The sequence below is a fragment of the Pyrus communis genome, chromosome 1 (assembly GCF_041283825.1).
Source record: "Pyrus communis isolate YQ-2024b chromosome 1, ASM4128382v1, whole genome shotgun sequence".
NCBI classification, from domain to species: Eukaryota; Viridiplantae; Streptophyta; class Magnoliopsida; order Rosales; family Rosaceae; genus Pyrus; species Pyrus communis.
In genome coordinates, this window is record NC_142565.1 from 20,853,520 (window position 1) to 20,867,767 (window position 14,248).

The following is a 14,248-nucleotide window of genomic DNA, read 5'->3' on the forward strand; positions in this document are numbered from 1 at the left end:
ATTAAACCTTGAAATCAAAGAAACACCTAAACATTCCAACAACTCAAACTTGAATTGTATGAACGTTTAGGCACTCTTCTCTTCCTCTTCGTCGTAGCACAAGGTCTAGGGATAGTTTGATGGTGTGAATGGTTTGGGGAGTGGTGGAAATGGAAGGATGGTTTTTGGATTGTAAGGGAGAGTCACGGCAAGGGTGGTGTTTATGGACTACATTTCTGCAATGGATGAGTTTATGAATGGAATGGATGGACTTTGTGAAGGGCACGGCCCCAAGGGACCAATTTCTGTTGTGAATGAATTGTGTATGAAATGAGATGAATGAATGAGTATTTACAGGTGAAATGGGGGGGGACATGACAGCTAGGTTGCATGTGCTAATGCTGGAATGGTATGGTGAGTGAATGTGCTTGGCAATGAGTGTTGTTGGTGCTGAAAATGCATGTGTGTGCATGTGAAATCTGCCAAGATGCATGTGATTAAAGGGTGGAATGAATGGAATGAAATCTGAAATGCATGTGAATTAAAACTAAAGTGAATGATTAGGGTGAGTGTGCATGTGCTTTGACAGCTAGGATGAATTAATTAAAGGAAGTGCATGTGATTGCAAAATGTGAATGATTATGAGTGTATGTGAGTGAATTAAAGGATGGAATGCATGTGAAATGAATGAAATGCAATCTGAAATGGGATAGGAGTGCACGGCATGGTTAGGAGAGATGATTATGGATGCATGTGTTGAAGTGGTGATGAATGTGGATTATGTGCAATGGATATAGGAAAGGTTTAAATGTCCTATAACTAAAGAGAACAAGGTTTCAACACTTTGGTCTTCAATTAAATCTTCAATTTCGTCCAACACTTTGGCGCCAAGCATAAGCTATCCATCCTTAGCCCAAAAGTGCTCCAAAAGTCTCCAAAATGCATCTTTTTGCTCCTTTAGCCCTTTGGACCTACAAACACACGAAAATAGCTTAAAGTACTAAAATAACTAAAGAAACATAACGTAAATGCACGAGAACAAGCCATTTAAGTCGCATGAATATGCTCCTATCAAACACTTCCCCCTTTGTGCCGTGAGTTTCCCTATTAATCCAAACACCATTCCCCAAACCATTCACACCACCAAACCTCACCTTAGACCTTGTGCTACAACAACGAGGAAGAGAAGAGTGCCTAAACGTTCATACAATTCAAGTTTGAGTTGTTGGAATGTTTAGGTGTTTCTTTGATTTCAATGTTTAATTTCAATTCTCTTTGTTTTGTACGTATGAGGAATGGAAGAGAAGAGTGCCTAAACGTTCATACAATTCAAGTTTGAGTTGTTGGAATGTTTAGGTGTTTCTTTTATTTCAAAGTTATGAGGAACTAAACCCCCCTTGGTTAGGGGGGGATTCGAAATAAATGTTTATGCTTGCATTTTGATTTGATTACTTCTAATTGCGTTTCATAAGTTGTGGATTCAATTTGTTTAACCGTTTGATTGATAACTTATTTATGTATGTTTATTGAGAGTGCACGCTTAATTTTCATGCATGAATATGACGCTAGAATATAAGTGAGTTTCACCTAATAGTTACGAACTTATATTCACAAGTAGTGGAGGTTGCTTATAAACAATCGCGTTAAACGAATTCTTGGCATAAGTTTCATGCAATCATAGTAACGAATGCCTCGTCAACACTTATAATTTTCATAGAGCGTAATGATTCTTGCTTGTATCTCTATTATGCAATCATGTAGGGGACTTGTGGGGAATGTTTTGGGTTGTCGTATGCAATCATCCAATTCAATAACGTTAGGAAGATTTGAAGGTTAATTAGTGCATCACGGTTAACTTGGGGTGTTGAGAATTAATAATTTATTGAAATGCAATTGGAAATCTTTTTATTATGCAAGTGTAACATATGTGGAGATGACCCCCTTAACTATTCTATCATCCATTCATTCCATTTCATCAATTTCATATTTACATTCTGTTTTAATTTACAATCTGTACATTTAATTTAATTTCGTATAAACCTAAATCCCCCTTTACTTTAATGTCAAATTAGTTAGAAATCAATTTAGTTTGTGTTTTTAAGAGTCTTGAGTCAAGTTACAACTTAATTTCGTCCAAATTTGTGTTTATACTCAAAACTGCCCAGAAAGTGGTTTTTAGGCAGATTTGAGTGTGTTTGTGCTGTTTTGAGTCTTTTAGTTTGTTTGAGTGTTTTAAAGTTTAGTTTTGCATTCTTTGAGTCTAGTTTAGTGTTTTATATTGTGTTTTTACGTTTTTGAGTCAAATCCAAGTGATTAATAATCCCTCCTAATCCCCGGTCCAGAACGATCCCTACTTATACTTATACTACAAATTGACAAAAAGAGGGTTTAATTTGTGCGCGTATAATTCTCGCATCAGTTGGAGGGATGGAGGATGGTTGATTATGGTGGGGAAGGGTGCGGCAGAGATGTATGGATGTGTAGGGAGGTCTATGGAGGCTTAGAGTGGAGAATGGAGGTGTGGCACAAGGGTTTTCTGTCTAGCATAAGGGGTGTACAAATTTTTGGCTGAAAGTATGCTTATATAGTCCTAGGGTTAAGTAGATTAGGGTTAGGCTTAACAGATTTGGTGGATTAGGGCCCTAGAATTCGGCCATGGGTTGTCAAATCCACTTAGGAAGAGGTTTTTGGCCCACATAGTTTTATAAACTGATTTGTATACCCAAATCCACAAGGATTAGGCCTTGGAATTCAGAATCCCAAAGGAATTGGGCCTAGGAAGGTGCGGCTGATTTAGGGGAAGGGTTTCTTGGCTTGCAAGGCAAGGTAAAGCCTTCTAGAAAGGTTTGGGCGCCACTTTTCTAGGGTTTCTAGAAAGAATAGGTTTTGTGGCAGATTTGGGCCTTCTAGACTAGGGTGCTTCTAGAAATAGGTTCTAGAATGATCCATTTAGGTCCCCATGCAATTAGGAGTAAGACATGATAAGGTTTGGATAGGATAAGATGAGATAAGGTTTGGATAATGTTTTGGATAATTGGATAATGTTGGATAAGGTTGGATAATGTTTTGGATAATGTTTCCTCTTTTCTTGCACTTTCCTTATCCACTTTGTCCTTAGCTTAGTTCCTTCCTCTTCTTATCACATTTCTACCTTCTTGAAGTCCAAATTCGTCCATCCATGTTAGCCCACATGCAAGCTCACCACCTAGTGTCCAAAATAGCTCCAAAATGCACCAAAATGCACTTTCTTGATACTTTAACCCATAGGACCTACAAACACACGAAATTGAGTTGTAATACGACATTAACTAAGAAATAATAGCACAAATGCACAAGAATAAGCTAGTTAAGTCGCCTAAATATGCTCCTATCAGTAAATCCTTGGTATGAGTCTCATGTGTTTCATAGTGATGAATGCCTTGTCAATGCTTATAGTTTTCACAAAACTTAATGACTTTTGATATGTATCTTTGTTATGCATCTCATATAAAGAACTTGAAAAAGATAATTTGGTTTAGATGCGTATTCCATCTAATTCAATGAAATAAGGAAAACTTGAGGGTTAGTTGTGCGATGCAACTAATTTGGGGCGTTGTCATTCATAATCTAAAGGAATAATAACTGGACATTGGTTTGTATGCATATATCATGTGTGGAGAAGGACCCTCTAACTAGCCTTTTACCCTTTTATCTATATATATAAAGGGTGAAGGCCAGTTTGGTGAAGCATTCAGAAATACCAAGAAAGCCCCTTTGTTTTCTTCACAATCCAAATCCACAAAAATCGGAAAATGGGGATAAACTGGTAAAAACAAAACTACTGTGTTGAAGGACAAAAAAAAAAAAAAAAATAATCAAAAGTAAATACATGCTAAAAATGATGTAGGAGGAATATGCGCCAACCAGTTGACGGTTTCATCTGGAGGATTCCCATGATCTGAACTGAGTTTAGTGGGAGGTTCAAGAGTAACTACCCACACCCCACTAATATTTAGAGATGAATAACCGAAAGGAAATCCATTTTCGTTTTCACGAGATTAGTGTGTGGTTTCCATTCATTCGAAATAGAAAAAGGATTGAAAAAATCAGTCACAAATCTCCTTCTTTGTTGTTGCCATTCTGGGTTTTGTGCTTTGCATGCAACAGGCTTTTCAAAATCAGGTACACCACTTTCTGAATTATGTATTAATTTTGTTTTTGTGGTTTTCGATGTTCACATGGATTTTTTGTTTGAATTTTGTATTTGTGATTTTGCGGGTTGTTTTGAATTTACGGATGGCTTTTTCTAGGTTCGGTGAATTTACAGGGGAGAGGGAGAGAGAGGCCTATTGATTTAAACTCTTTTGCTAAAAGCTTCTAATTCATCCTTTATTTCTTTTTTCATCTGGGCAAAATTTTTGATGGATTTATGTATTTTTTTTTTTCCGTTGAATTCGAACTCCAATCTGAATTATGGATTCAGAAAAAACAAATTAATGAATTTTTTATTTGCGTGCATGTTGGTCCTGTAACCGCATGATTTGATAATCCGACCGCAAAGCTAATCTTTTCTGTATGTTTTTGTTGTTGCAGACCTGGACTGTCGAATGGAGAGGATGAAAAGCAACTGCAGGAAAGCGGCAATGGAGACCCGGCATCAGCATTTTCAAGTCGATCTGGGTAATCTCATAGCCTTCGACCCTCATCACAGATTCCCCTCCATCCCCTTCTCTAAGTTATTTTTCTTTACTTATTCAATATCTCTATTTTTTTGGTAATATTTTGTATACTTCTGGGCTTTTTGAAATTATTGCTCTTGAGAAATTAATTGAAAATTTACTTTTGGAAATTGGGATTTTATTTGGATTAATCCCATCAGTAAAGTGGCAGTCATAAGTGAAATAATGAATTTATCACACTATGCTGATGGGTTTTTGTTCAATGGGTGAAATTCTGATTTGTTTTTTTCATGGTATTTAGGGAGGAATTAGTGAAGGAATGTATAAAGAGAGGGACCCAGTTGGTTTAAGCTATTGCGAATAGTCTTTTCAACTCACATTCAACTGAAGGCATAGACGGTCCCATTGTGCACATGTTCGCTTCCTGAAACTAAGCTGCCAAGATAGAAAGCATGTGAGTCATTCATCTTATGATTCTTCAACGATTTTATTTTATTTTTTATTTTTTATTTTTATTTTTTAGGTTTGATCATGTATATGAGCATTTGGTAGTGAAACATGTATAGTGCTTCACAATTGAAAAGAAGTGGAATGGTAGTTTCAGGTAATTGTCGAGATTTTTGTTGATCCTCTTTTGTTGTGCTGCCAATTTACGGTTCCTATCATGTAAATTGGTTGACTAAAATGTTAGCGTATGCAAAAAGCCTTTTGCCAAAACAAAGGGTAAATCATTCCTGACACTGTAGGAATTTTGAAACGTGTAGGTGGACCGTATTTGATTGAGAATAAGATACCGTTCAATATCGATTTTGGCATGAATGTTGGGGATGAGGTATATATCTTAAACCAGATTACTTAATTATAGTTAAATTAAGTTTTTTTTTCTTTTTCTGTTATGTAGCTGAAGCAGCTAAAGTTGAGTGTTTTAATCGGTTGTATATATCACCCAGTTTACCTGTTCCTACTGCTGCTCAACAGGGACGAGTTTCACAGCAGGTGAGTGAAAATTCTGGGTTCTTAATTTTCTATTTTCTGATTGAAATTTGATGGTATATCTGATTCAATTGGAAGACTAAGCTAAAAGTACAAGTGGTATTTTTTGGTTTTTTGGATGGCTCTTCTGGGTTGTTGTTAATTGTATGTTTTCTGATTGAATTTGGCATCAATTTATCCAATGGATTAATGAGCTAAAACTACAAGTGGGGTTGTTTTGATTTTTGGGTTGTTTAATTTTCTGTTATTTTATTATGAGAAAATAAGGATTTGAACATGTTAATTAGCTAAGAATTAGTTTACATTGGACAATATATATGATTTTGGATTCGTGTTGGTGTAGCTAGGGACAATTATATATGTGGATGGATGTTGGGTTGGAAGGTCTACTCATAAAGAAGAACAAATCTAAGGGTAGAGTGAAACTGAAAAGCAGCCAAACTTAAATTGCAATTTGCCAAAGAGCACGATTGGCCCTTTGTTTTAAAATTTTCATACTTCTCATTCTTATGTACCCTTATGTATCGGTAACGTGTATTCAACTTTAAAACTTTATCCGAAACCATTTGGTGGGTGTTTGGAATTTTGGAATTAGATTTTCAATTTGGTTTGTGAATTGCTAACTTTATCAACTCCTCTTGCTTAACCTCAATTATTTTAGTTGGCATTGGTTGCAGACCCATTTGTTGAGGCTCGAAGAAAAAGGAAGGGGGGAAAGTGTATTCTTGCCATAGATTTTCTGTTGGGAGTGAGCATTGAAGAAAAGGGAAGGTGATAACAGCGGAAGAGGTGGCTTTTTGCTTTTGGCCTTTTGTTTTCTTCATTTTGCTTAATGTTGAGACTTGAGAAAAGAACTTCTAATGTTGAACCCCAATTCGAGAAGATACTGTGAAGAAAACAACTATTCGTAATTGTTATTATGTCCAAGATCAAACCAATTATGAACAATTGCTGTCCTCTAACAAAAAAAATTTTGACCGATGTTTAGTTATTCATAATCTTCTTCGTAATCTCAAATATCCATGTAGTCCAAAATCATCCCTAAACACCAGCGGGGTTCGAGAAGGATTTTGAATATCATAACAGTTATTCATAATTATGATTTTGTTAAGGAACCTTGCGTACATGCATTGTTTTTTTTTTTTTTTTTTTAATCCATTTGAACCAAATCATCCCATCCCCATTTGCACCCCAACGACCAACAAAGCACCCCAAAATTTCTTAAGCTGTGTTGATCACAAATTATTGAAGATCATATCCTTAAACTAATGAACCAAAATTACTAATAAACATAATACCTAAGAAACCAAAATTACTAAAATTTTAAGGATATCATAACATTTTAGAGCTTATATGTGCATTGTTGAGTTGTTAGAGCAAACTAATAAATATAATGAACCTACATTGAATACAAATTCTTCTTTGTCATGTGGTAGTTTTTTAGCCTCTTATTACGGGTTACACATTTCTAAAAACTTTTTATATTATGTCCAGCCCACATCCGTCATTTATGATAGGGTTTAGGGGTATTAAAAAAGTTTAAAATTCTACTCATCCAGTTGACATAAAAATTAAAACTCTATAAACAATGCTAATTTATAAAAGAAAAAAACATGAAAGCTAAATCATATCCAAGTCCTAACACCAACCGAGAAGTGTATATAAGCCCGTCATTTCCTTGCACTAATACTTATTACACTTCAAAAGTATTTTGTGATCATTTTATTTTGTTCTTTTGTATTATAGTGATGTGTAGATAAATGTTTTTTCTTCTTCTGTTCATAGGCATCTACGTAGACTTTTTCGTATTTATGGAATGTCACAGAATTTGTATTCAATTTAGGTTCATTTATTTTTAAATTTTTTAGATAAATTTTTCCATGGAGCGTGGCCAAAGTCGTGCAAGACAATGGCGTCAATCATTGAGTCCTGAAGAACATCAAAGATATCTAGCTCGACGACGTCTAATAGCACAAGAAAAAAGACAACAAATTCCAACTCTATATGATGATCATACTATGACATCCCCCAGTAACATACAACAAGAAATTCCTGGTATTTATTTCATATTCCTTTTTCTTTAACTCATACTAATGCAAAAAAAAAAAAAAAAATCTAATTTCTAATTTTTCTTTTAACTATGCAACAAGTAGGTCCCAATAATATACAAGAACGGGTTCAGTTGGCTAACTATGATGTTGAGGTCGACCCCAGTAATATAGAACAACAAATTCCTGGTATTTATTTCAATTTCTTTATTTGTATTTGTTTCACACTTAAAAAATTAGGTTATTTTTTAAGAACAAAATTTAGTGAATTGAAATCTCATTGTATTCTTTTCTTCGATACTTTCATATTGATCTCAATGTTGTAGTTATTTTTAGTGGTAGTCTTACGAAATATTAGACTCACAACTAAATATATTAAATATTAAAGACAAAATTTTTAACTAATCGTATTATAATGTGGTCTATTTATTAGAACAAATTGAGCATGAAAGTGCGAATTCAAGGGTTTTGTCAGATATCACAAATCATGATGACCAAACTTCTACTAGAATGCGTACTCATATGGGACAGTTGGCACATTCAAATAGGTCACAAATATCTTATGGGATGCTCTCAATTCCTCCCCACAATGGTGAGCTTAGTATATAATTTTATCTTTATATAGATATGTGATTAGTTACAAAGAAAATTCTTATACTGAATGTTGGATATTCATGTAAAAATATCAGAAGAAGAACATGCAAATAGAACCAATTGTCATGTGCGCCAAACCAGAGGAAGAAGAAACCACAATTGTGCTAGAAATTATAATGAGAATCGGGGTAACCTAGGTTGCCAATTATCTGCTCCAACCACATGTCCGTACTGCTATGCACGATTGTTTGCTCGAGAAACTTTGAATATGTGTTGCTTGAAAGGAAGAATTGTTTTACCCCCAATACAATCCCTACCAGAAATGGTTGCTGTTTTCTCTGACCAAACAAATGAGGGTAGACACTTCAGGCAAAATATTCAAGCTTACAATCATGCATTTGCATTCACTTCAATGGGAGTACACGTGGATGAAAGAATTAATATTGGTGGTCCTGGGATTTACACATTTCGTGCTCAAGGTGCATTATATCATAAGATTGGTGGACTTTTACCAAATGAAGGGAACAGACCGCGATTTTTACAAGCTTATATATATGACACTGAGCATGAAGTTGAAAACCGAATGTGTGAAAGTGAAGTTTTAGATAGACGTGTGGTTGAAAAGATACAACATATGTTGAACAACCATAATCCTTTTGTTCATACATTGCGAAGCCTCGGACAACGCCAAGATTTGCCGAATTGCAAGTTGATCCTAAAAGAGCAACCAATAGATCGACGTCAGTATAGTCTACCATCAGCATCACAAGTTGCGGCAATTATAATAGATGGAGATAATGCCACAATTGCAAATGGAAGGGATATCGTGGTGGAGACAATTAGTGGAAGACTTTCTCACGTCCGAGACTATGTTGGATTTTATGATCCCTTACAATATCCACTATTACTGCCTTACGGTACATATGGATGGGATGTTAACAGTCGTGATGATGGTGGAAGACCAATAACATGTTGCGACTATTATGCTTATATGTTACAGGTTTGTACTGATAACATAATTTACTTCCCGGTATATATAGATGAATGATGATTCCTATATTAAAAGCAATATATGAAATTTGCTTTTGTAGATACGTCATAATGGATCATCACTTTTGCTTCGAGGTGGACGTCTCTCGCAACAATATGCTGTAGATAACTACATTAAAATTGAATCACAAAAACTTAGATGGTTGCGTTCTAATCAAGCCACAGTTAGAGCGGATCTCTACAAAGGACTTGAAGACTCTCTAAATGCAGGTCAACACAATGCAGGTATATATATCGTTTCAGTCATCGTTATTTAGAAATATAACTTTGTTTAAAGTGTGTACAATATATATAGCTAATTGAAAATAAAATATTATTAGGTAGCATCGGGCGTAGAATTATTTTACCATCATCATTTGTTGGAAGCCCACGTGACATGTACCAACGATATCAAGACGCAATGACTTTGGTTCAAAGATTCGGAAAGCCAGATCTTTTTATTACCATGACATGTAACCCAAGTTGGGAAGAAATCAAAAGCGAATTACTCGCTGGATGTTAAGTCATATTTTGCATGCATGTATATCTTTATTATTTGGCGTTTTTTGTATTGTTTTTGGATTAAACTAGTCGCGTTTTACATTGTTTTGTGTTAGTGTGCAGCCAAGGTGTAATAAGATCAATTGGAAGGCAAATGAAGGAATGTGATGTAATTCGGCCATATTGGGTGATTTTAAACAAGGCAAAAACATTGAAGTCAATTATGTGGTTCCAACACCAAAACATGCATTCACATGCATGTCACAACCTTGGCCGTGTGTTCCCATATCATCCCATCAGATTATACACTTCTAAACACCAAACATGCAATCACATGCATGATAACATCCATTCCGTGCAGATTCCATGTTTTAACACCCAAAACATCATTCACATGCATGTTCAAATACCTTGCCAAGTACTCACATGCATTTCCAATTCATTCAAGTCCATTCCGTGCATTTCCATTCCCCTTTCCAGAATTTGTACAAACAATTCACTTGTGGCAGATTCCACTCACTTGTTGCAGCAAGGGCACATGCATTTTGATTAAACAAACCTCATCTTTGCTGACCTTGTCCATGCCGTGAGTCTACCATCTCAGAAACACAATCATTTCCATCACTTATGCACTGCCATCTGAGTTAAACAAATAATAGATCCAATCTGAATGTTGGGGGATCACACACACTCTAATTGCTCCATTTTCTGTCCATTATTCTCTCCCTTTCCCATCCGCAAGTTTCCCTCTTCATTTCAGTCCATTACACTCCCATAACCCCCCCATTTCACCTATAAATACTCATTCATTCATCTCATTTCAAACAGAATTCATTTCACAACAGAAATTGGTCCCTTGGGGCCGTGCCCTTCACAAGTCCATCCATTCCATTCATCACTCATTGATAGGAGCATTTTTATGCGACTTAATTGGCTTGTTCTCATGCATTTATGTTATTTTTCCTTAGTTAGTTTAAGTGTTTAAAGTCATTTTCGTGCAATTTCAGGTTTTAGTGTCAAAGTATGCAAAAAGAAGCAATTTGGAGCATTCTAGAGCATTTTTGGGCCAAGATTGGATAGTGCAAGCATGGAGGCATGAGGATGGACGAATTTGAAGGCTTGAATTCAGTTAGGGAGCTGCAAGGGGGCCTAAAAAAACCTTATTTCTAGAAGGCTTTATCTATTCACACATGGTGCCTAATTTCTAGCTTGTCTACTAGCCGTCCTAGCTTGTCTCCTAGCCGTCCTACCTTGTCTCCTAGCCGTCCTAGCTTGTCACTAGCCGTCCTAGCTTGTCTCCTAGCCGTCCTAGCTTGTCACTAGCCGTCCTACCTTGTCTCCTAGCCGTCCTAGCTTGTCTCCTAGCCATCCTACCTTGTCTCCTAGTTGTCACTAGCCGTCCTACCTTGTCTCCTAGCCGTCCTATCTTGTCTCCTACCTTGTCCAAGCTACACACATATATCCTTTAAGTGTTTCATGTATAGAATTTCTGGTACAAAAAACCTTTTGGTTTCAACTAAGTTCAAAACCTTTCCTAACCCTATAAATAAGGCTTGGCAGCAAGGCACTTGGGGGATCACTCATTCACCCAATTTTCGTCCATTCATCTAGCCACACCACTCTACACATCCTAAAATCCTAAAAACACAATTCCAGCCAAACACTACACCTTGCCGTGCCTATCCTCCATCCAATTCCATAATCCCTGATCCTAAAACACATCCCAACCATCCCATCCACCTTTGTGCCGTAGCAAGGAGAAAGAAGGAAAGACTCTTGGATGCTCAAGCTTCGTCGTTGGTGCATTCTAGGTGTAATTCGTTTTATGATTTCAATGTTTAATTTATTTTCCTTTCATTTTGCTATGAACATGAGTGGCTAAACCCCTATTGGTTAGGGGTGATTTCGAAGCCATAACTATGTGTGCAAGTTGATTTGATAAATTCCAGTTATGAGTTCTTGAATCGTGAATGCAATTGGCTTAACTGTGCGAGTAATAACGTATTTGTGTTTGTTAATTAGGGGTCGACACTTAATTGGCTTGCATGAATATGATGCTAGAATATAAGTTTGTTTCACATAATTGTCACACACTTATATTCACAAGTAGTGAAGGTTGCTAGTCACAATCGCGTTAAGTTCAATTCCTAGCATAAGTGTCATGATGTCATAGTCACAAGTGCTTTGTCAATGCTTATAGTTTTCATTGAACGTAATGATCTTTGATTGTATCTTTATTATGATGTCATGTAAGGAACTTTTGAAGAATGCTTTGGGTTGTCGTATGATGTCATCCAATTCAATAACACAAGGAAAACTTGAGAATTAACTAGTGATGTCACGGTTAATTTGGGGCATTGTCATTCATAATTCTATGAAGGAATAACTGGAAATCGAGTCATTTGCATACTTGTCATGTGTGGAGAAAGAACCCCTAACTAGTTCATCATCCATTAAAAACCCCAAAAACGTTTCAAAATCAGTTTTACTTTGCAATCTGTTTTCTCAACTTTAATTTCGTCCAAATCAAATCCCCCTTTACTTTGAAGTCTCAATTTAGTTAGAAATTGTTTTGGTTCATGTTTTTAAGTGTTTTGAGTCAAGTTTTCAACCAATTTCGTCCAAATTAGTATAGGTGCTCAAAACTGCCCAGAAAGTGGTTTTTAGGCAGTTTTGAGTCTTCTAGTTGCTGTTTTGAGTTTTTGTTTTGTTTTAGTGTTTTAACTTTGGTTTTTCATTCTTTGAGTCCAAATTAGTGTTTTTAACTTTGTTTTGGAGTTCTTAGGTCAGTTTTCAAGAGTTTAGCAATCCCTCCTAATCCCCGGTTTTGAACGATCCCTACTTACATACTTTGCTACAATTGTCAGAAGAGGGTTTAATTTGTGTGCTTAATATATTTTGCATCAAATTTTTGGCGCCGTTGCCGGGGATTAGCAACTTTGCTAAATCCCTTGGATTGTTTTTGTTTCATTTATTTCACTTTGTTTCTGATTTTGTTGTAGTTTCTGACCTATTTTTGTTTCTTGTTTTTTTTTAGGTACTAGTGCATGACGCGGAGTTCTCAAACTGTGCATGCACATATCTTAGACTTTAACGACGATTTTGAACGTGATTTGAGAAGAAAGAGGAGGCATCCCGAACGTAGTGAACCTAGTTCAAGTTCAGAGGCCGAATCTGAGTTTGAAGAAGTGGAAGAAGAAGTTATGGCAGCAGACAATCGGACCATTAAAGAGCTTTCGGCCTCAGGGTTGGCCAATGCCGCACCATTATGCATTCAATACCCCGCGGCTGCCCAAGGCAAGACCGATGAATTCGAGTTGAAGTCAAGCTTGTTGCACCACATTCCTAAATACCATGGGCTTTCCATGGAAGATCCAAACAAGCATCTTAAAGAGTTTGAAGTAGTTTGTTCAAGCATGACTCCCGTCAATGTTGACGGAAGTATTTTGAAGATGAAAGCTTTTCCGTTCTCTTTAATGGATAAAGCTAAGGATTGGTTATACGAGTTGGCTCCTGGCACTGTCACTTCATGGGAGAGTATGAAAAGAGCGTTTTTGGAGAAGTTTTTCCCAACTTCTCGCATCATTCTTCTTCGTAAAAAAATAAGTGGAATTCAACAAGATGAAGGTGAGTCTTTTCCTGCATACTATGAACGTTTTAAATCACTTGTTGCTTCTTGTCCACAGCATCAGATGAAGGAGGAGCTACTTTTGCAATACTTCTACGAGGGCCTCCTACCATTAGAACGTCAAATGCTCGATGCCTCGGCAGGTGGAGCATTAGTGGACAAAACACCTATGGCTGCCAAGACCTTGATTTCTAATCGAGCGTTGAACGATCAACAATACGAAGGAGTAGGCCAAAGAGGACCCCCACGGCAACATGTTCATGAGGTAAGTTCTACTTCCGACATTAATTCACAAGTGGCTAATCTTACTTCTATTGTGTCTCAGTTGGCCGAGGGCATGAAGATGCAAGGACCAATTGTATGTGGCGTATGTTCTATGCATGGACATGCCTCTGAAAAATGTCCACAATTGATTGAAAATGGTGGATGGGAAAGCGCCAATGCAATTGGGTTTCAAGGCCAAAACCAACCAAGGAACGATCCTTATTCCAACACATATAATCCCGGTTGGAGAGACCACCCAAATTTCAAATGGAGGGAGCCCCAACAATCTCAAAACCAAGGAGGCTTTAGGCAACAACCCCCTGGGTTCTTTCCCAAAACCTACGCCCCACCCCAAAATCAAGCCCAATCCGGCCCAAGTGCCTCAGGTACGTCTCTTGACAATGATGCACTTCTTAAGATACTAACTAAGTTGTCTAATGGGCAGGACAATCAAGCTAAGGCTATGCAAAACCAAGACAAAAGGGTGGATCAATTGGAGAAACAAATGGGGCAAATTGCCGAGTTTATGGGGCAGTTTCGTGAACAAGGAAAGC

The 14,248-nt window shown here is 36.8% G+C and overlaps 1 protein-coding gene and 1 long non-coding RNA gene across 5 annotated transcripts; both read left to right on the forward strand.

Moving 5' to 3' along the window:
* The first annotated feature begins 3,863 nt into the window (after positions 1-3,863).
* LOC148699337 (uncharacterized) lies at positions 3,864-6,507 on the forward strand. Of its 4 annotated transcripts, none has more exons than XR_015966355.1 (6): positions 3,864-4,140; positions 4,552-4,638; positions 4,939-5,091; positions 5,161-5,241; positions 5,539-5,633; positions 6,292-6,507. It is a non-coding gene; the product is annotated as an uncharacterized LOC148699337 (long non-coding RNA). The 4 variants fall into 4 exon arrangements; XR_015966367.1 differs by having other exon boundaries at positions 3,868-4,140; positions 6,308-6,507; XR_015966366.1 differs by lacking the exons at positions 5,539-5,633; positions 6,292-6,507 and adding an exon at positions 5,402-5,513 and having other exon boundaries at positions 3,868-4,140; positions 4,552-4,693.
* A 1,003-nt stretch (positions 6,508-7,510) lies between these two features.
* LOC148699338 (uncharacterized) lies at positions 7,511-9,320 on the forward strand. The gene is made up of 4 exons (XM_088684776.1): positions 7,511-7,685; positions 7,784-7,867; positions 8,112-8,270; positions 8,368-9,320. Exons 1-4 carry the CDS (start codon positions 7,511-7,513, stop codon positions 9,318-9,320), a joined length of 1,371 nt encoding a protein of 456 aa, XP_088540902.1.
* The last annotated feature ends 4,928 nt before the right edge of the window (positions 9,321-14,248 follow it).

Excerpts from the sequence above, each read along its gene's own strand:
- LOC148699338 (XM_088684776.1), top strand. The coding sequence starts at position 7,511 with ATGGAGCGTGGCCAAAGTCGTGCAAGACAATGGCGTCAATCATTGAGT. Across the intron at positions 7,686-7,783 it reads CATACAACAAGAAATTCCTG|GTCCCAATAATATACAAGAA; the intron begins GTATTTATTTCA and ends TGCAACAAGTAG. Across the intron at positions 7,868-8,111 it reads TATAGAACAACAAATTCCTG|AACAAATTGAGCATGAAAGT; the intron begins GTATTTATTTCA and ends TCTATTTATTAG.